Source organism: Hemiscyllium ocellatum, chromosome 1 (assembly GCF_020745735.1).
Source record: "Hemiscyllium ocellatum isolate sHemOce1 chromosome 1, sHemOce1.pat.X.cur, whole genome shotgun sequence".
In the NCBI taxonomy this organism is placed as follows: domain Eukaryota; kingdom Metazoa; phylum Chordata; class Chondrichthyes; order Orectolobiformes; family Hemiscylliidae; genus Hemiscyllium; species Hemiscyllium ocellatum.
Window position 1 is genome coordinate 74,571,443 of NC_083401.1, and position 18,955 is coordinate 74,590,397.

Here is an 18,955-nt window from a genome sequence, read left to right on the forward strand (position 1 = left end):
CTGGTGTCATGTGACTTCTGACTTTGTCCACCCCAGTCCAACACCAGTGCCTCCAAATCATGAATATCTTTAAGGCAGAAATAGACAGATCCTTGGTTAAAAAAAAACGGGTGAAACATACTAGGATAATAATGTGGGGTAGAGGTTAAATCAGACCAAGCATGATGCTATTAGATGAAGGAGTAATCTTGAGGGGCCAAATGACCTACTCCTGCATCTAACTTGTATTTTGTATGTGTTAAGCCACATTGCTCAGCTGTACCTTATATCTATTTAAGTATTTCTAAGAAATATTTCTCCCAAATGGAAATTCCCAAAGTTTTAAAAGTGAGAAACCGGTTGAAAAATAATAGTTTATATGTATTTATCTGTGTTCAGATAATCATGTAAAATAATTTATTCAAGATATCAACAATGACTTTTTTTCTTATAGATAGGTTGGCTCAGTATGTTAGGCAACAGCATTCAAGCCTTCAAATCACTGCGATCTCTCAGAACACTGCGTGCTTTGAGACCTCTACGAGCCATTTCTCGTTGGGAAGGAATGAGGGTTGGTAGTGTCTACTTTTATTTTAGTTTGCATATTATAAAGTTTGAAGCAAGTTTATCTAATAATTTATATAATGAAACATTGGTTGGCACAGTGATACCGAGACATGAAATCACCCTGCCATAGAGGGAGTCCCTCTTACTCTTTGAGTGAAGATATGGGATGAAAAATGGTGATCTGGTTGCTGAAGCAGAGACAGCCTCTGAATGAGGCTCCACACTACAAACCTCACTGTCTCTCATCCAAGCATACTGGCCTACACGGATTGGTAATCCTTTTCAGCATATTGGGCAACCTATAGCTTCAATTAATGCATTCCAATAACATTAATATAGGTCACATTGAGCTTGCTGCACTTAATATACAGGAATGATGACATGAAATCAAAATTTCCATACATCAAAAAGAGTCATAATTTTCATATGCTGTTAATTCAGTAGGTTTTCCCTGACCTTAAGCGTTAACCAGATTTCATTTTATTTACAGCCATTTTTGCATTCTGTCAACTGTTAATAAAACTGACAGGGAAACTTAGGAATTAGAAATTGATACAATGATGCATAAATAGGAGTAATTTCAAAGGCATCTTCCTAATTACATGCTTTCCCATGAAATCCTATCCCAGAACCTACACTGATGTAAATCAAACTAATTATTCTTCCTCAATTAATTTTTAGAAGGGATTGGTGAACTTTCTTGTGCATTTCCTAATGGATTAATTTACTTCAAAATGACTTTTCATAACCTGATTTTTCTTCAGTAGTTTGAACACTTTTCTCCCCAGTTCTGTGATTGTCGTGAGAGTGAGTTGTTTTTTTTAAAAAGATGTCATCGTGAGATATGTAAGTCACTGGTTAGACCAGCATTTATTGTCTATCCCTAATTGCCCTTAACAAAATACTAGTGAGCTGCCTTCCTGAAACATTGCACTCTTCAGCTGTATGACCCCCCTCCTCCAACACCCCCCCTCAAACCGCCCCCCCCCCCCCACCTCTGTGATGTTGAGGAGTTACAGGAATGAAAGATAGGTATATAGTTCCCAGTCAGGATAATGTGAGACTTGAAGAGGAACTAGCAGACGGTGATGTATATTTCTGATTTCCCCTACCTCCCTGTGATTAATTAACTGAGCACCATTTTCACAATGAAATGGCTGAAATTGATCCTTCAGAATAAGAGAAGACTTTGTCCTGTTGTTATTTATAGCAAAATCATAAATGCATTCTTTACACATGTGTTTACAATTGAACCACAAATAGCAAACAGCGAAATCCTTATTCCATATGTGGAATTGTGATGATATATCAGCATACTAGAATTCCACAGCACAGAGCAATGATGCCGAAATTCACTGTACCACCTCAATACCCCTCCATTTTCCATGCTTTTTCGTTAGTATACCACAGATTAGCATTTTTGGTATACGTGTCTGTACTGTACATACAGTACAGTATCTTCTGTGCTGGAATAAATGCTATTAATGTTAACAACTTCTGAGTGCAGAAGGATTTTTATGTATAAAATTAAGAAAATATTAATTTGAGTGTTATCATCATTGAAGAGGAAATGGGCCATTTGTACTTAAATATGAGTATAATGCAGAATATTAGCATGCTAGAAGATCCGTGAGAGAATGCAAAGCTGTACTCATTAAAAATTAAGAGAAGTGCATACGTGTCAGCCTTAGTTTAATGATAAATCTTGCCTCAGAGTTGGTTAAGGTTCACATCTTATTTCAAACATTTAAATGGAAAATCTAGACTGATACTCCAGTGTAAAACTGAGCAAGCACTGACACAGGTGAAAATGAGATGTCACAGCAAAGTGCCATCTGCCCTGAATGTTTAAGATTCCATGCCACCATTTGAAAGAAAAGCAAGGAAGTCTGCCCGGGTGACACTACCTCAACCAATATAATTAAAACAGATTAACTGGTCACTATCATATTTTCAAGCTGTGTCGATTGATGTTTGTCCTACATTACATCAAGAACAACATTTCAAAAGGAGTAAATTTGGCTGTAAAACACTTTGGTACATCCTGCAATCATGAAAGATGCAAATATTTCATTTTTCTTTAAGACCATAAGACAAAATATTGGAGCAAAATTAGGTCATTCAGCCGATTGAATCTACTCCAACATTTGATCATGTTTCATAGACTCATGGAGACAGGAGTCATACGGCCCAGAAACAGGCCCTTCGGCACAACTAGTCCATGTCGATCAGGTTTTGCTAAACTGAACAAGTCACACTTGCCTGCGTTTGGCCCATATCCTTCTAAATCCTCCCTATCCATGTACCTACCCAAATGTCTTTCAAATGTTGTAATATATTTGCCTCTACCACGTCCTCAGGTAACTCGTTCCATATAAACACCCCTTGTATATATGAAAAGGACTCAGGTCCTTTTCAAATCTTTCCCCTCTCACCTATGTCCTCTAGTTCTGGACTCCTCTGCCCTGGAGAAAAGATCTTGGTTATTAACCCTATCCATGCCCCTCATGATTTTATAAACCTCTATAAGGTCACCCCTCAGCCTCCTACACTTCAGTGAAAAAATACACAGCCTTTCCAGCCTCTCCTTATAACTCAAATCCTTCAGTCTCAGTAACCTCCTTGTAAACCTGCTTCTTTGCATCCATTCCAGTTTAATAACATCCTTCCTATATTAGCATGCAGTACTCCATATGTGACTCTACCAATGTCTTTTACAGCAATATGATGTCCCAATCCCTGTATTCAATGCTCCTGCTGAGGAAGGCAAGTGTGCCAAATGTCTTTTTCATCACCGTGTCTACTTATGACACTACTTTCAAGGAACTAGGAACCTGCACCCTTGGGTCTCCCTGTTCGACAACACTCCCAAAGCTCTACTATTAACTGTTTAATTCATGTCCAGATTTGTCTTAACAAAATGCAATGCCTAGCATTTGTCTGAATTAAACTCCATCTGCCATTCCTCGGCCCACTGGACTAGTTAATCAAGATCCATTGTGCCATTAGATAACCTTCTTCACTGCCCACTATACCTCCAATTTTGGTGTCATTCACAAAATTACTAAGCATTCCTCCTTTTGTCTTATCCATATTGTTTATATTAGTGACAAACAACAGTGAACCCAGCATCAATCCTTGCGCCACACCACTGACCACAAGGCTCAAGTCTGAACATCAACCCTCTACCACCATTCTCTGTCTCCTAACGTCAAGCCAATCTTGTATTCAATTGGCTAGCTTTCCCTGGATCTCATGTGATCTAACCTTACTAACCAATCTACTGTGTGGGCCTTTGTGGAAGGCATTGTTAAAGTCCATGTAGACAACCTTTACCACTCCACCTTCATCTATAGTCTTGGTCACCTCTTCAAAAATTCAGTTAAATTTGTGAGACATGATTTCCCATGCACCAAGTCATGCTGACTATCCCTAATCATTCCTTTTCTTTCCAAATACATTTAGGTCCTGTCTCTCAGAATCCCCTTCAACAACTTACCAACCACTGATGTTAGGCTCACCAGTCTGTAGTTTCCAGACCTTCCCTTGCAGTGACTCTTAAATAATGGCATGACATTAGCCCCTGAAGTTTCTGGCACCTCACCCATGGCTACAGACAATGTAAATATCTATGCGAGGAACTCTGCAATTCTTTCTCCAGGTTCCCACAATGTCTTGGAATACATTTGATCAGGTCTTGCAGAGTTATCTATCTTTACGCACTTTAAGGCCTCCAGCACCTCCTTTTCTGTAATGTGGAGTCTTTTCAAGACATGACTGTTTGTTTCTTTGGGTTCCCTAGCTTCCATGTCTTTCTCCAGAGTAAATACTGACGTGAAATATTCATTTAGTATCTCATCCATCTCCTGTGGTTCTACACGTAGACAAAGTTATTGATCTTAAAGAGGTGCCATTCTCTCCCTACTCACTCTTTTCTCCTTAATACATGTGTAGAATCCCTTTGTATTTTCCTTTACCCTATCTGCTATGGCTGATATATTTCTCAACCCCATTCTCCTGCCTTCATCTTGTGACCTTTGTTCCCCTTAATAATCAAGACCCATCTATCTCTGTCTTAAATACATTCAATGACTTGACCTCTGCGGCAACATGTTCCATGGATTCACCACCCTCTGGCTGAAGAAATTCCTCCTCTTCTCAGTTCTGAAGAATTGCCCCTTCACTCTGAGGATGTATCCTTGGGTCCTAGTCTTTCCTACTAGTGGAGATATCTTGTCTACATCCGTTCTCTCTAGCACTCTCATTATATTATAAGTTTCAATTAGATTCTCCCTCAAACGTCTAATCTCAATCGAGTACAGGCCAAGAGTCCTCAACAGCTCTTCATATGACAAGCCCTTCATCTCTGGGATCATGCTCGTAAACATCTGGACCCTTCCAAACAGCACACCCTTCTCAGATACGGGTCCCAAAATTGCTCACAATATTCCAAATACAGACTGACCAGAGCCTTATATGGCATCAGCAGTACATTCATGCACTTGTATTGTGGCCCTCTTCAAAGGAATACCAACATTGCACTTGCCTTCATTTTATCAAATGAACTTGCCTGTTAACCTTAACAGAATCCTGAATTAGGCCTCCCAAGTCCCTTTGTACTTCAGATTTCAGCAGTCACTCCCTATTTAGACAATATTCTACATCTCAATTCTTCGTATCGAAAGGTATAACTTCACACTTTGCCACATTATATTTCAGCTGCCACTTCCTTGCCAAAACCTCTACAATCTCCTCAGCTATCTTCTTCAGAACTTTGTAGTGTAGTCCATCGGGCCCATGTGATTTATTCACCTTCAGACCTTTCAGCATCCCCAGCGTCTTCTCTTTCGTAATGGCCATAATACTTAATTCTGCCTGTCAGCGTCTTGAAGTTCTGATGTCACTCTGTGAAAACAGATGAAAAATACCTATTCAGTTCCTCCATCATTTCTTTGTTTCCCATTAACTACTTCTCCAGCCTCAATTTCCAGTGGTTCAATGTCTAATCTTGCCTCTTAAATATTTAAAAAGAGAAACTATTGTAATCTTCTTTGATATTACTAGCTAGCTTACTTTCATATTTCAGCTTCAAACCCCCTTATTGCTTTTTTAGCAATGCTGGTTTTTAATGGCTTCTCACTCCTCTGGTTCCCACCAATCTTCACCACACTGTATGCTTTATGTTTTGCTTTTCTACTGTCCCTGACTTCCCTGGTCAGTCATGATTGCTTCATACCCACTTCTCCCCCACTTTTAATTTGTTTCTTCTTCCTTGGGTTGAATTTCAGTTGTGCCACCCAAATTACCCACAGAAACTCCTGCCATTGCTGCCTCACTGTCTTCCCTGGTAGGCTTCCCTTACAATCAACTCTGGCTAGCTCCTCCCTCACGACTTTGCAATTACTTTAACTCAATTATAATACCAAGACATTTGATTGCAGCTTCTCCTTCTCAAACCACAGGGCGAATTCGATCATATTATGGTCACTGCCCCCAAGGAGTTCCTTCACCTTCACTGATTCAAGTCTGCCTCAAATCCAGAATTGTCTGTTCATGAGTGTGCCCTATCATAAGCTGCTCCAAAATGCGCATTTCATAGACATTCCATTAAGTCATTTTCTTGACATCCACTTCCAATCTGATTTTTCCAGTACACCTGCATATTGAAGTCCCCATAACCCCACTATTTTCATCCCCACCTCCTGACTACAGCGAGAAGGCCTGGACACAACTCTCATCAGCATCTTTTCTCCTTTGCTGTTCCGTAACTCTATCCATACTGATCCTATGCCTTCTGACTCAATATTAAGTCTTGCTATTGATTTAATTTAATTTCTTACTAAAATGGCAAGTCTAGCCCCATTGTCTACCCTTTCAAAAGGATGTGTATCCTTGAATAGTTAGTTTCCAGCCCTGATCCCCATGCAGCCAGCCTCTGTGAGACTCACAGCATCATACCTGCCAATTTCAGTCTGCATTACAAGTTCATTTATCGTGTGTATTTTTGCACATTCTCCCAGTGTCTGCGTGGGTTTCCTCCAAGTGCTCCAGTTTCCTCCCACTATCCAAAGACGTGCAGGTTAGGTGAATTGGCCATGCTAAATTGCCCCTAGTGTTAGGTGCATTAGTCAGAGGGAAATGGGTCTGGGCGGGTTACTCTTCGGAGGGTTAGTGTGGACTTGTTGGGCTTAAGAGCCTGTTTTCACACTGTAGGGAATCTAAAAATAAAAAATAAATAAATAAGTATTCCATCCTCAGTCTGCATTATCCCTCCTTCTTATTGTTTTCCCCTTTTTGGGATGCCTGAATGTAGTTTCCTGACTTTTTCCATTCTCACTGTCCCATGACTTGGTCTGGAAACCACACACACACACACACACACACACACACACACACACACACACACACACACACACACACACACACACACACACACACACACACACACCGTTATATAGTGTAAAGCCCTACCCACAGCCCTCGTTATATGATCCGCCTGGACCCAGGTCCCAGTATGATTCAAGTGCAGCTCATCCGAAGCCTCCATGAACAGTAACAATTAGAAACTTCACACCTATTTTAAAAAAATATTTTTATTCTATTCTTACTACCAAAGTGCACAACTTCACATTCCCTCACAGTCATTCCGTCTGAGCACTCAACTATTCTGGCCATACCTTTTTTGCGGACATTGTACACATCTTTTTTTAAATTGTTCATAAGATGTGGACATCACTTGCTTGGAGGCATTTATTGTCCAACCATAATTCCCTTCGAGACAAACTGCTGCACTCCTTAAAGAATTTTTTTCTTTAATCATTTGTGGGATGTGGGTGTCACTGGCTGGCCAGTACTTTTTTGCCCATCCCTATTTGCCCTTGGCAAGGTGGAGGTGAGCTGACTTCTTGCAACAATTAAACAAGCAGTGGGGGGAGGGGGGGAGGTGAAGATGAAATATGAGAGTTAGCTAGCTAGTAATATCAAAGGAGATTGCAAGAGTTCATTTTTAGGTATTTAAAAGGTAAGGGAGAGGCAGGAGTGGACATTTGACCACTGGAAAATAAGGCTGGAGAAGTAAAAATGAGGAGTAAAGCAATGACACTGGAGGGGCTCCAGAGGAGGTTTGCAAGAATGATCCAGGGAATGAAGGCTTTGTCATATGAGAGATGGTTGAGGAGTCTGTGTTTGTACTCAATGGAGTTTAGAAAGGTGAGGCAGATGTCACTGAAACTTACAGAATACTGTAAGAGACCGGGACCGGGAAAGACGGGGACAGAGTGGGCGTGGAGAAGAGGTTTCCACGAGTCGGAGAGACTAGGACCTGAGGGCATAGCCTCAGCGTGAAGAGAGGACCCTTTCAAACTGAGATGAAAAAGAGTTTCTCCAGCCTGAGGGTGGTTAATCCGTGGAAGGGACCCTCTTGTGGTGCGGCAATATTTTTCCCTACCTCAATTATCTCCTGCAGAGATGTGCAATAACAGCTCTGATAAGGTTGATTAGAAAAATTAGTTAATCTGTGAAACTGATTGCTGCAGAAAACTGTAGAAGCCAAGTCATTGAGTGTCTTTAAGACAGAGATAGATAGATTTTTGATTAGTAAGGAGATCCAACGTTATGGGGAAAAGACAGGAAAATAGATTTGAGAAATACATCAGTTATGAATGAATGACAGTTTTGATGGGTTGAATGGCCTAATTCTGCTCCTACATCTTATTGTCTTATGGTCCTACATTGGGACAGTGCTGTTAGGAAGGGAGTTCCAGGGTTTTGCTACAGGGACAGTGAAGGAACAGCAAAATATTTCCAAGTCAGGATGGTGTGAGGCTTGTAGGTGATGCTGTTCCCATGTATCTGCTGCCCTTGTCCTTACAGGTATTAGAAGTTGTGGACTTGGAAGATGCTGTTGAAAAAGCCTGACTGAATTTCTGCAAACTGCTGTCATTATGCATCCATTGTGGAGGGAATAAATGTTAAGGAGGTGGTTGTTGTGCCAGTCATGTGAGCTGCTTTGTCCTGAATGATGTCAAACATTTTGCATGCTGTTGGAACTGCATTCATCCAGGAAAGTGGAGAGCATTCCATTATACACCCAATTTGTGCCTTTTTGACGGTTGACAGACTTTGGAAATACTGAAGGTGAATTACTCACGACAGACTTCTTAGCCTTGGATCTGCTCTCATAGCCACAGTATTTTTTTTAATGTGGACGGTGAGCCATAGTATATATGGGACAGGACCAATTTAGTTTCTGAACCCATGGTAACCCAAGATGTTGGTAATGGGGCATCCAGTGATTGCAATGTCACTGAATATCAATGGGCAATTGTTAGATACTGAATTATTGGAGATGTCATTGCATGGCCCTGAAGTGGCATGCCTTTCATTCTGACATAACTTTGTACGATCAGTAAGCTTAGATAAATTACATTGAATCTGTTCAGCTGAGTCGTTATTAAAGATTGTCTGCTTGATGTCCATAAACCAGCCTTCCATCCATTAATGCATCACACATGAATTAACCCTCGTGATTGGCACCAGAATTATTATCTCATGGAAATCCAAGCATACTTTATCTATGCTTGAAGGATTCCTGAAGAAGGGCTTGTGCCCGAAACGTTGATTCTCCTGTACCTTGGATGTTGCCTGACCTGCTGCGCTTTTCCAGCAACACATTTTCAGCACACTACATCTATGTCCATGTTCCCTCTATTGCCGTCTTCTGCTGTGCAAATTGAGTGGAACCTTGATATGTACCTGTCCAATGTAGTTTGTAAAAGACAGTGGAGTTAGATTTGAAATATAAAAATTAGCCAGTTTTCAGGAAATTGCTTTAAGCAATAAATGTGAAAGGAAGCAACCTGGACTGAACATGGCAAAGATACAGAAAGTTCCATTCACACATTCTCTCAGTTTCAGTTTTTGCAAGCAATTAAAAATGAAAAACCAATCATTGCTGACTAACAAACTCATCCAGAGAAATCACCTCATGGATTCAGCTCACTGCTTGGACCACATTAGAAACAGTGCACCAAGAACCCAGGCATGCTCCATGGGCTATGGCCATTCAATCCCACATCCACAGACATTGGCACCCAAAATGTAGTAGAAAGTGCAGATGTTGGAGATCAAGCTCGAAAGTGTGGCGCTGGAAAAGCATAGCAGGTCAGGCAGCATCCGAGGAGCAGGAGAATCAGCATTTTGGGCATAAGCCCTTCATTCCTGAGGAAGAGCTTATACCCGAAATGTTGATTCTCCTGCTCCTAGGATGCTGCCTGACCTGCTGTGCTTTTAGATTAGATTAGATTACTTATAGTGTGGAAACAGGCCCTTCTGCCCAACTAGTCCACACCGACCCACCCATACCCCTACATTTACCCCTTACCTAACACTACGGGCAATTTAGCATGGCCAATTCACCTGACCCGCACATCTTTGGACTGTGGGAGGAAACCAGAGCACCCGGAGGAAACCCACGCAGACACGGGGAGAACGTGCAAACTCCACACAGACAGTTGCCTGAGGCGGGAATTGAACCCAGGTCTCTGGTGCTGTGAAGCAGCAGTGCTAACCACTGTGTCACCGTGCCGCCCCAAGCATCCAACACGTGTCAGCCCCTGAGAACCCTCATTGCAAATCTCCAGTCCATTTACAAGATGCTTCCGAACTTCAGTTCTGTTGCTTATATTGCACTGGCAGCAATCATAGTAATGCTGCAGCAAGAACATTTATCAGGGATATGCACCCAGCTCACAGACAAAAAGCTGAATCTCCCAATGTTAATCATATTGAAATAAGGCATTTCATTTCATACCACACATGAGATGGAAAACTGTGACTATAGTGGTTTCACTGAAATGTTTTCTACTGCTATCAAAACTGAAGATAGTTCAGATTTCAAGTGGCAGCTACGTTTGAAAAGTGCAAACAAATAGGCAGCATTTAATTGTCTACAGAGGTTAGATGGGGAAGTATCTGTCAGATGCAGAGTCAGATTGCAAACGAATATGGTTTTCAACTATCTAATCTAAATCGGATCTGCCATTATGGGCTGAGGCGATTAAGAAGGGGCAAGTTCAAGTGAAATGTGTGATCCCCTCACCTTCAAAAGAATAATTCCCAACAACAACATGACCAGGAAACATAATTGAGGAAGTGAAGATTGAGGTGGAAGGAAATAGCCCAAAATATCCAATAATTTGAAGAACTATGTCCATCTACTTCAGCACAGATCTACAGGTAGAATGAGAATCAAATTCCACTGACACAAATTGAAGATGTTGTGCATATGACTGCATAAAAGTCACCACAAAGAGTCAAACAAAAAGCAAAAATCCAAAATACTGCAAACAAAAGCCTGATATAGCAGGGACCACTCTGACAACTATAAATAATAGAAATGGAAAAACAAAATCCTCTGCAAATTATATACAAGAGGTTAACAATCCTTCAATTGAAGGGAGAACATAGGCCTTAGACTAATAAGAGGACAGTCCATGTCAACTACCTTTTTCTGATCAAGTTATCCTTCTTGTAATGAAAACTCCAGGGCATATAGAGAAGCACCCACATCATCTGGATTTATAAAGTCAAAGGTTTGAGGGGAAATGGAGTAGTGGTAAATACAAACATATAAACAAGTGTATAACAATAATAGTTTGAGGCAAAAAACCTTGAGGGCAATGTCTCATATTGGTCTGAAAGGATTATTACATTGAGTGAGTGTGTCAATCATCACTCACTGTGTTAGGGCACAAAGGCTTGAGCAGAGTAAAGTATGCATTAATAAGGGACAGACCTGAAACCATTGTGCTTTTAATAATCATATTCATAATGTAGGTCATATCTATTGACTATGTAAATGATTTGCAATAATGTAACTTTTTAAAATTCATTCATAGCATGTGCACTTTAGGCTATTGAGAAGCTAGTGGTGAGTTGCCCTTCTTAAATCACTACAAACAAATTGGTTTAGGTTAAGTAGACCCACAATGCCATTAGGGAGGGAGTTTCTTGATTTTGACCCAGTGCCGTTGAAGGATCAGTGCTATATTTCCAAATCAGTGTAGTGTATGGCTTGGAGTGGAATTTGTAGGTGGTGATGTTCCCATGTATCTGCTGCTGTTGTCATTCTAGATGGCAACATTCAAGGGTTTGGAAGATGTTTTCTCAGGAGCCTTGGTGAATTTCTGCAGTACACCTTCTGGATGATATGCTGCTACTTAACATTGGTGTTGGAAGAAATAAAAGTTTGTGGATATGGTGCCATTCAAGTGAGCTATTTTGTTCCAGATGGTGACAAGCTTCTTGAGCATTGTTGAAGATGCATTCATCCAGGCAAGTGGAGGTTATTCCATTACACTACTAACTTGTGGTTTTAACTTGGACAGGTTTGGAAAGTCAGAAGGCGAGTTAATTGCTACGTGTTAGATCTGTTCTTGTATCCATTGATTTTGTGTGGCTAATCCAATTCATTTTCTGGTAAGGATGTTGATAGTGCTGGGATTAAGTAATAATATTGTCATTGAATGTCAAGGTAAGATGGTTAGATTCTTTCTTGCTAGTGATGCCACAAATGTTAGTTACCACTTGCCAGTCTAGACAGGATATTGTCCATGTCTTGATGCATTTGGATACGAACTACTTCAGTATCCAAGAAGTTTAATTATTAGCAAACATCCCCATTTTTGACCTTGCGATGGAGAGAAAGTCAATGATGTAGCAGCTAAAGATATTTAGACCTTGAACACAATCCAGATAAATTCTTGTAGAAATGTCCTGGTGCTGAGATGGCTAAGATCGGACAGCCACAACCATCTTTTTATGTGCACATATGACTACATCTAGCAAGAATTATCTCTCTGATTTTCTTATTCCTGTTTTGGTAGAGCTCTTAGATGGTCTTACACTTGGTCAAATGTTGCCTTGATGTCAAGGACAATTACTCTCATACCCTCTGAAATATTGCCCATGTTTGAATAAAGTTGGAAAGAGGTCAAGGGTTGAATGGTCCTGACAGAATCCAAACTGGGCATCACTAAGTGGGATATTGCTGAGTAGGTGCTGCTGGATAGCACTGTTGATTACACCTTCCATCACTTTGCTGATGAATGAGAGTAGACTGATTAGGTGGTAACTGACCAGGTTGGATTTGTCCTGCTTTTTGTACAGGACATACCTGGGCAATTTTCCACGTTATTGGGTAAATGCCAGTGTTGTAACTGCTCTTGAAGAGCTAGCTAAGGAGAGATTAGGTTCTGGAGAACAAGTCTTCAGTACATTTTGTGGAATGTTATCAGGGTCCACAACCTTTTGAATATCTAATGCCTCCAGCTGTTTCTTGCTTTCATGTGGAGTGAACCGAATTGACTGAAAACTGGCACCTGTGAGGTTGGGACCCCACAAGGATATCAAGGTAGATCATCAATTCAGCATTTCTGGCTGAAAATTGTTACAAAAGCACAACCTTATCTTTTGCTTCGATATACTGAGATCCCCTGTCTTAGAAGATAGCGATATTTGTGGAGCTTTTGAATAACCTGCCACCATCCATGGCTGGATGTGACAAGAATGCAAGACTTATATTTAATCCCTTAGTTGCAAATCACTTAGTCCTGACTATCATTTGCTGTTTATGTTGTTTGGCACATAAGTAGTCCAGTGTTGTAGCTTCACAATATTCATGCTTCATTTTTGGTTATGTCTGGTGCTGCTCCTGGTATGCCCTCCTGTATTTTTCACTGACCTAAAGTTTGTCCCTTGACTTAATGGCTGTGATAGAGTGGTGAATATGACAGGCTATAAGGAAAAAACTGACTGGAAGTGCAGTTTGGCTGCTGCTGATGGTTTAAAGCACTCATAGATGACTATTACTGAGCTGCTAGATCTGTTCAAAATCTGAGTGTGGTGCTGGAAAAGCACAGCAGGTCTGGCAGCATCCAAGGAGCAGGAGAATCAACGTTTTGGATCGATTTTCCTGCTCCTCGGATGCTGCCTGACTTGCTGTGCTTTTCCAGCACCACACTCGCAACTCTCATCTCCAGCACCTGCAGTCCTCACTTTCACCCTGTTCAAAGTCTGTCCTATTTAGCGCAGTGCTAGTAGTTCACAATATGATGGAAGGTATTCTCAATATGAACGCAAGCCTTCATTCCCACAAGGACTATGTGATGGTCACTCTTCCTGATACTGGCCTACAGAAATGCATCTGCAGCAGGCAGTTTGGTGAGGATGAGGTCATTTGTTTTTCACTGTTGTTGGTTCCCTTACAACCTGTCAGATCCACTCTCGTAGCAAAATCATTTAGGACTTGACCAGTTCTGTCAGTAGTGATGTTGGCAAGCCACATTTGGTAATAGACATTGAAGTCCCCACCCAGAGTACATTCTGTGCTTTTACCATTCTCAGTGTTTCAGTGGGATTCGAGATGAGCTTGCCAATTGGATACAAAATTGGCTTAACTGCAGGAAACAGAGAGTGATGGTGGAGAGTTGTTTTTCGGACTGGAAGCCTGTGACCATCAGTGTTCCACAAGGAATGGTTCTGGGTCCACTTTTGTTTGTGACTTACATAAATAATTTAGATGAGAAGATAGAAAATTTGCAAATGACACCAAGATTGGTGGTATAGTGGACAGTGAAGAAGGTAATGCAATATTGCAAAGAGATCTTGATCAATTTGGTCAATGGACTGAAGAGTGGCAAATGATGTTTAATTTAGTAAAACAAACAAAGACAAGACTTACACAATTAAAAGTAGGGCCTTGGGCAGTGTTGTAGAACAGAGACACTTAGGGGTCCAGGTACATGATTGTTTGAAGTTTGCATCACATATAGGTAGCGTGGTTAAGAAGGTGTTTTGCCTGCTTGACTTCATTGCTCAGACCTTTGAGATGGGACGTCATGCAGAGTATTGTGTTCAGTTCTGGTCACCCTATTATAGGAAAAGGATTCAGAAGAGATTTACCAGGATTTTGCCAGAAATGGAGGGTTATAAGAAAAGGCTGATATGCTAGGACATTTCCACTGGAATGCAGGAGGTTGAGAGGTGATTTTATAGAGGTTTATAGAATAATGAGGGTTACAGATAAGGTGAATGGCAGGTGTCTTTGTCCTCGAGTGGGGGATTTGAAGATGAGGGGTGCAATTTTAAGGTAGGAGCAGAAAGATTTAAAAAAGACGTGAGGGGCAATTTTTTTTGCACAGAAAATGGTTCATGTGTGGAATGAATTTCCAGAGGAAGTGGTGCAGTTACAATGTTGTAGAACAGGTAAATGTTGTTTAATAGGTAAATACATGAATAAGAAATGTTTGGAGGGATATGGGACAAGTGCAGGCAGGTGGGAAGAGTTTAGTTTGGGATTGTAATCAGCATGGATTGGTTGAACTGAAGGGTCTGTTTCTGTGTTGTAAGATTCTATGAATTCAATTTTATATGAAGAAAGAAGATAGAATGCTAAAAGAACACTATATTTGGGTACTGCATTATGCATTTTATTGTGTAGCTTTGGAATTCAGTGTACGTGGATGTGTTCTGGAATAGAACGTGCAAATTTTTGAACATTTAATGAAGCATTTTTTTATATAATATTCCAGTCTCCACAGTCCCTTCTCCCCACCATCAGAAGTTAAACCTCTCTCATCATTTAAATTTTCAAGTATACAGGCTGTACATCGGGTTCCTACACTGACTCTGCCATTACATAAGAGTTGGTTCAGTGCTAGCAATCATCTCTGGAATAGGCAGATTCACATCTGCTCTCAAAGCTGCAATCCACAATCTTGAGACTCAGTGCATTATCAGGTGCTTGGTGCTCTATCAGAGCTCAAATTTCAGAAGGGATCATGCAACTTGGGAATCGATAACAGCATTTAAAATATAGGTTATTTGGTCATATTCCTCTGGTGTTTTTGTGTTCTTGCTTTGAGCAAATTCACTGCTGAAGTTCTCAATATTAGCATTGTAACTACAAGTTATAAGAAGAGGCTGAATAGGATGGGGCTATTTTCCCTGGAGCGTCTGAGGCTGGGGGGGTGACCTTATAGAAGTTAATAAAATCATGAGGGGTATGGATAGGGTGAATAGTCAAGTTTGTTTTCCCTTGGTAGGGGAGAGCAAAATTAGAGGGCATAGATTTAAGGTGAGAGGGGAAAGATTTAAAAGGGACCTAAGAAGCAACTTTTTCACACAGAGGGTAGTGCGTGTATGGAATGAGATGCCAATGGAAGTGGTGGAGGCTGGTACAATTACAATATTTAAATGGCATCTGGATGGGGATATGAATAAGAATGGTTTAGAGGGATAGAGGCCAAATGCTGGGAAATGGGACTAGATTAATTTAGATTATCTGGTTGGCTTGGATGAGTTGGAGCAAAGGATCTGTTTCCATATTGTGCAACTCTATAACTCTATGACTTCAGAAATTACTCATTTACTGGGGTACACACTAAAGTTGTGAAATACGCTTTATAAATGCAACCTTTTTCTTTGTTTAAGATGTTTGGGCACAATATTTCAATCTTTGAATGTCCCTTCCTGTAGTACATTCATCTGTCATCATGGTACATATGGATTCAATTTACATACTTATTCTATTTTCTCTTGTAAAACATTACTTGCTAAATTGTTGTTAACATTTCAGTGTCAGTAAGCGTTGTTTGCATTTTTCCAGCTTCAGCTATCCCTCATGGGCATATGTCCTATATCTCTACTTTGCAACAATATTTATGCCTTACATTTGTACTTCTCTTTAAATCATGGACATTTTTTCCAGACATCTTGTCAGTGTTCCAAATGAAGATTACATTCATATTGTCAGTGACATGTTGCCATGTTTAGTACCATTTTCTGTTGGTCCTGTAGCACTGAAAAAACTTGCATTAGGAAAACAACTGGTCAAAGGTGATGGAGAACTGCTGTACCATTGTTTTCCTATTGCTAGATTCTTAGAGCCCTTGCTGCTGGAAGGTAGTGAATAAAATGTAGTCCAGACCAGCTCCACTAAAATTCGAACCCAATGATGTGAAGTTCCATTTAGGGACCTACAAATGAATCAATAGTTGCCTCCATCCATTTCAAGGGTACTTCTTCAGAGGAGTTGCCAGCATCTCCCAGGAAAGTCTGTCTAGTTCAATCTCTATCAGGTCCAACTGAGCCTTCACTTGAAGAGAAGATTTCTAGTCAGGTTTGATAGAATGCCCCAAAATGCTGGAAGGGTTCCATTACCTTGCAAAGCAGCTCAAAATAACTCTTCTGGGAGAAATAGAGAGCTTCTCTTTATTCTTGTGAGGCAGTTCTTAAGCTAGCACTCAGCTGCAGTGATATGTACTTCACTTGGGATAAATGCCAGTTTTTTGCATGCCCTGACATTTTAAATGACCCTGTGCTCTCAGTTTGAGAGTGCAGAAGGTCGAATGGAATTTCAGTTACTTGCAGTCAGTAAAGATAAAGTAGTCAATCAGGAACTTCAAACGTGTGGGAAGATCATTTCAACTATTGTTTTTACTTTTACTTTTTCATAATTTTTAAGAATCATATGTTGCACATTTATCATTTACAAACATCATGCCATGCATTTTTTTAAAAATTCATTCATGGGATGTGGGCAATGTTGGCTAAGCTATCGAAGAGGGCAATTAGGAGTCAACCATATTGCTGTGAGTTGGAGACACATCTAGGATGGCAGTTATCTTCCTCAAAGGGCATCAGTGACTGAGATGGGCTTTTCTTGACAATGACTTCATGGTTATCATTAAACTCTTAGTTCCAGATTTTTATTTTATTGAATGCAAATTCCACCATTTACCATAGCAGGATTCAAACCAGAATCTTCAGAACATTAAGCTGAGTTAACAGTCTATCAATAATACTACAAGGCTATCAGCTCCCACTTTATGTTATTAAAAGTCTGAAAAGTTGCAAAAATATGATTTATGTACATAATTTCTTGAGGTGTCATAGGCTCCAAGGGAGACACATAATAGACATCAAAACACGTATAAAAATATGTAATAAGGGTTTTCGACAGACTTTGGAATCCCAAGATTTTTATGACCAAATGAGGGTCTGTATTTGTCAGATGGAAGATGAACTGAATGCTATTCCTGGAGTAGTCTATTCTTGGAGGTAGTCTGTTCATAGATTGCCTCCAGGCTCATCATTCTATTCAAGGAGACTGACTGGGCTTTCAACCCTGAAGGTCCCGTCAGAGGGTTGGCAGTTCTCGAGCTTGACAAAAAAGGTGAGTGTGACGGAGACCAACACAAAATGAAGGCACCCTCAGAAGTATAAGATAATTGATATGAAGATTGTAGAGGAGCCAAGCTCATGTGTCTCTCAGAGATGCGGGAAGATCCTCACCCCCTTAGATCTGTTACATTTGGGGTTTAGGTGCAGCCTTTCCCTACTGTGACCTCCTCTTTGGGTCTCTAGCTCCAAAAATCCCTTGACCTTTGACATTTGGGCCATCTCTATGATGTTGGCAGCCCTCACACAAACTGGGGGTGCTGATCTGGCACTGACAAAATGCTGATGGCTCCCTAATGTAAATTTGCTACTCCCTCCCACCTACCCACAATGGAGCAGGCAGCTGGTCTACTTCTCAGGTCATTCTGGAAACATTCCACTGGCAGGAATTCATCAGGGAGCCAGCCTTGACTTGACATCCTTATTGTCTGCCCACACAAACACCAACTGCCCCAAAGCCAGGCACCAAGGGAGCTAGGAAAATTCAGTCCATTCACCCATGTGAATGACAATCTCAATAGACAGGACCTTTAAGAGTGCACTCTGCCCTCAATTGCACCTGAATATCCAGCATGCTCATAAAACGATAAGATAAACTAGAGCTGAAGATAAGCAACTTGCAGCATATAATCAACAATGTTTAATCAAAGAACAGGATGTTACAAAAGTTGATATGAAAATATGTTCATCATCTCCAAGGTTCAAGATTTGAACTCTGCCTTGGGAATAAGCGTTAAAGAATATACAAAATCCAGATGTTTTTGTACCAGATGTTCTGCCATGTATATTCTGAAGAAAACAAATTTAAAAATTTAATTTACAGGAAAATAAATCCAGCTCAGGGACATGAAGTAATTTTCTCTTTGTTGGCTGTGCAAAAACTGTTCCAAACTAGACAATTGATTTGTGCTTGCTTGGCTCTGGGGGAAATGGGCAAGAGTTTATAACACTCCTCTGGGTCCTTAAGAATGGAAATTAAATTATTTCCACACTTGTTTCATCACATTGGATTAGTGACATCACTAGCCCAAAAATATGGGATAAATCAGAAACTTTAAGGAGTACAAGAGAAAAAAATTAGAGCAGAAATTTTGCTTTGTTTGCCATCTGTGGCAAAAGCAGAACATATTTTAAAATTCAATACAAAAAGCAAAGAAAATATTTCTTC

At 40.4% G+C, this 18,955-nt stretch overlaps 1 protein-coding gene across 1 annotated transcript in view; it reads left to right on the forward strand.

The window, feature by feature from the left end:
- Window positions 1–18,955, forward strand: part of LOC132833419 (sodium channel protein 60E-like) — a 175,939-nt gene that overhangs the window by 95,013 nt on the left and 61,971 nt on the right. Inside the window, exon 17 of the mRNA XM_060852087.1 lies at window positions 438–550. Within this exon, the coding sequence (XP_060708070.1) occupies window positions 438–550 (113 nt within the window). The remainder of the gene's footprint in view (window positions 1–437; window positions 551–18,955) is intronic.